This window comes from Olea europaea, chromosome 1 (assembly GCF_002742605.1).
Source record: "Olea europaea var. sylvestris chromosome 1, O_europaea_v1, whole genome shotgun sequence".
NCBI classification, from domain to species: Eukaryota; Viridiplantae; Streptophyta; class Magnoliopsida; order Lamiales; family Oleaceae; genus Olea; species Olea europaea.
The window spans coordinates 23,177,417-23,178,404 of NC_036237.1; the positions used below are offsets into that span (position 1 = coordinate 23,177,417).

Genomic DNA, 988 nt, shown 5'->3' on the forward strand with positions numbered 1-988 from the left:
TTCGAGTGCTTGCTACATCGACCATGATCAATTCACAAGGGGAGTAGAAGGAGAGTAAAGCAACGTTAAATCAAGCAACATGTTGGATACATTCTAGGAGTTAAGTAGGAGAAATAGTCACATATTCCCAAGGATAGTATAGCTAATGTTTTGAGTAGTTGATGACGCGATAGTACTTTTGACTGTTCTTATTTCACAATGGAAAATAATCGTGATAGTATTTTGTGTAGCTTTTTATTTTAGATTTATTTTACATCTCATAGTAGTGATGTGCTTTACTTCATTTTGGTGTTACTTAAACTTTGTGTCCTTCTAGGGGAACTTCGATGGTAATATAGCTGAATTTGTTAATTTTACAATTAATTTATGCTTAGGTGATCGACCATATTTATGGTTTCTAGTTTCTATCAGGAATTCACGTGGTAACGTATGTACATAATAGTGTGCATACGAATTTCGTAATGCTCAAATTTTCAGTGTACTTCACTAAATTGTAATGAATAGTCGAGAATTACTCATAAAATCTGTCGGGATCTAAGTTGAACTGTCGGCACGTATAAATATTTTGTCTAATAAACTACTGTGCTTGTAATAATATTTCTACACATCTAATGCCTATAACTAGTTTAGTCTAGTTAATTGTTTGCTCATCAAGTGTGAACATAGAATAATACGTATATTTTGTGACATTTTTTATATAAATTTTGTTTCGGATCCGCTTCACGATTATCATCCGTACGAGTGATTCAATTGTCTAATTTGTAAATATTTACTCATATCTATTGTTATTGCAAGAGTATAATGAATTTAATATTCCATCTTTAAGTGTCATTTAACGTTTTAATGAAGTCTACTACGCTCAGAAATCACTTCTGGTGTCATTCAACCATTAAGTTGATTTATGTTTTGTGGTGAATATGTACTTACCAAATTTAATTGTCTTTAGAATATTTCCCATAAATAGCACTGCGTATAATAAAACAAACTT

General features: G+C 31.2%; 1 protein-coding gene across 1 annotated transcript in view; it reads left to right on the plus strand.

The window, feature by feature from the left end:
* Positions 1–333, plus strand: part of LOC111406152 (probable serine/threonine-protein kinase PBL10) — a 5,217-nt gene extending 4,884 nt beyond the window's left edge. The window contains exon 4 of the mRNA XM_023035391.1: positions 317–333. Within this exon, the coding sequence (XP_022891159.1) occupies positions 317–333 (17 nt within the window). The remainder of the gene's footprint in view (positions 1–316) is intronic.
* Positions 334–988: the final 655 nt, after the last annotated feature.